The sequence below is a fragment of the Meleagris gallopavo genome, chromosome Z (genome assembly GCF_000146605.3).
Source record: "Meleagris gallopavo isolate NT-WF06-2002-E0010 breed Aviagen turkey brand Nicholas breeding stock chromosome Z, Turkey_5.1, whole genome shotgun sequence".
Lineage (NCBI taxonomy): Eukaryota > Metazoa > Chordata > Aves > Galliformes > Phasianidae > Meleagris > Meleagris gallopavo.
This window is the reverse complement of record NC_015041.2, coordinates 10,132,193-10,134,786: the sequence shown is the minus strand read 5'-3', so window position 1 is coordinate 10,134,786 and position 2,594 is coordinate 10,132,193. Positions and strand designations below refer to the sequence as shown.

The 2,594-nt window shown below is 33.5% G+C and overlaps 1 protein-coding gene across 1 annotated transcript in view; it reads right to left on the bottom strand.

Annotated features, from left to right (window-relative positions):
- The window catches only part of NIPBL (NIPBL cohesin loading factor), a 185,663-nt gene that overhangs the window by 135,716 nt on the left and 47,353 nt on the right, over positions 1-2,594 (bottom strand). Inside the window, exons 2-3 of the mRNA XM_010725357.3 lie at positions 1,519-1,662; positions 240-483 (exon numbers count right to left, since the gene is read on the bottom strand). Of these exons, the coding sequence (XP_010723659.2) occupies positions 240-483; positions 1,519-1,582 (308 nt within the window). The 5' untranslated portion in view covers positions 1,583-1,662. The remainder of the gene's footprint in view (positions 1-239; positions 484-1,518; positions 1,663-2,594) is intronic.

Here is a 2,594-nt window from a genome sequence, read left to right as displayed (position 1 = left end):
CCAGATATCTAATTTCTCTATAGGTATTATTTGTGTTGCAGTTTGGTTAATTAATGTTCAACAATCAACATCACAAAATTTGCACTTTTAACTAGCATTATGGAACAAGAAGCAGATCTATTAAAAAAAAAACAACAGTTATGCTTAAGGGCTACTTGACTGAAACAACTGACTTATACAGTGGTAATCTGCTAAAGAAGGCTAATAAAAAACTTGCACATTTTCAGATTCTCACTAACATCCCTCTCAATCCAGTTAATTTTAACCTCAAGGAACGAAGATAGTGATTTGATATTGCTGAAATTCTAAATACATACATGTGATCTGTTGACACCTGATTGAGACTGTGGACAAGCTGTGAAACCAGATTTTCATCCCTGCAAGCCAGAAGGCAGTTCACCTCTTCAGCTATCCGTCCATTGAAGAGCAGGCTTTTTGTTGTTGTTGCAGGTAAAGGTGATGGAAGAGGCAGCTGGTTCAAAACTTATCAAAAGACAGAAAGAAGTTCAGAAGATAGGCAACCTTCTTACTCCCTCACATGATTAAAGAAAAAAAACAAAAACAACAACAACAAAAAAACAAAACACCTGAGAAGTACATTTGAAATATAAGAAACATTTTCAATCTCTGGATTTATTTATTTAAAATCAGGAACACACACAGAGGCTGGACTCTGTTTTAAACAAAGTAATGTAATTAATTCCACAAATTATAATATCATTGTAAATATTTAACTGTGCTAAGCCAAGTACTATGAATAAAAACACACTTTTAAACATTCCAGAATATAGAGTTATTTTAAATGTTAAGACAGTTTTCTCTTGGAGCTGAAAGCATTGATAATGGGAAGGAAGAAAATTCAAGACACTTAAAGTTATATGTAGTATTGAAAGTGCATTAAGCACATGAAGTTTTCTACTCGGAACTTCAAGTTTAATCTGTTTCTGCTTTTTATGGTCTGGATAGATTGGAAAACAAAAAAAACAATCATAAGCTACTAATTACATTATCAGTTTATTCTATTCCTATTGTATTCATTTCTACATAAGTCATCTCAAAAAAAGGCTAGTATTGTAGGTTGGTATGACAATTACAATGTTAATTCACTCAAAATACCCATTCACATATCTTGGTAACAAGATTTAATTGCTAAATGAAAAGCACTCATCAAAATATTTCAATCGGATTACAAATGAGCATACTGTACTTACAGACAATTCTTAGGTCTACGTACATAAAAAAGAAGTATATCAAATAAGAAGCCTTTACCGAGATGATTGGCAGGGCTACATAGACAAGAGAAGAACAAGCCAGAAGAGGCCAAAAAGCTAGCTATATGGGTAAGTCACTTTCATGGGTCCAAGAAAATAAGTTTACTCTGTAATAAGTTTATCCAGGCTGAGTATAGTTCCAAAATAAAGGTTTTAACTAAACAATTAGAAATAGCTTCAGAAAAAAAGAGAGGGAAAAAAAAAAGGTAGAAAGCAACATAGGAAAGATGAGAAAATGAATACTTACGGTCTGTAAGACTAGCAATCCCTGCAAGAGTAGTGATGGGAACATGAGGCATATCCCCATTCATCCTGAAGTTCTGGGACGGTAGTGTCTACACAGATATTTTAGTTCAGGTGCCAGCTATCGTTACTTCCCATCTCCCAAGCACTAAAAAGAATAAAACCAAATTACAATATTCAGTTTGTTTAAAAGACTTTTAAATTCAGTAATATCAATGATAAATGAAAAGCAGGCCATAATCTCAGCCACATACTAAGTAAATTTTGTCGAGCAAAGGTAGAACAATGTAGAATTGAAATATCAAATTTCACTGAGTAATAAAAAGGCAAACTTCTGTTCTAAGAAGCAGAGCCCTTCACCTGAAATAAGACAAACAAAATTTTCCTCAGGTTACACAGAACTAAACTAATAGTCTGTCTAAATATTAAAGATACAAAGACCTTATTTTTAAAGAAAAATTAAAAACTGAAAATAGGGTAGCAAAATTTCTGCTGGTTCATACTACAGTGGAGAGCACTTAATTCATGAACAGTTTAATTAGCTGCTATATTCACTTCCCAGTTTTGGAGAAGAAAGCATTTTTCATACAAGAGACGGCTAGCAAGAATAAATGGAGTAATGTACAGATGCAAAAAATAATGCAATGTGACAAAAAATCTTAGGATATTTTAAAAATACGTATCTATTTTTAAATTAATCTGAAAAGCTCTCCTTAATAATTTAGTTTCAACTACAGTTGTAAAGCAAGAAAATTTACAAAGATTGCCCAATACACTCCACTATTGTTATATAAATGAAATAGCAAAAAAAGAGCATATCTAAGGAAAATAAAAAAAAAATTGAAGGAAAGGAATACGATATATACATATGTAGTGGAAATGCTAAGTCAGGGTCTGAAACAGTGATTGAGCACCTGGTGGGAAGGCAGGGCCAACCCATGGAAGCTCAGCTGCATGCAGTCCACCTGAGTGACTGGAAGGGGTGGAGCCAGGATCCACCCCTTCCCAGACCCCATTTAAGGGTTGGCAGTGGAGATCTCTTTCAATTTGAGGTTTTCTAAAGGTAAATAGCACTTTTTT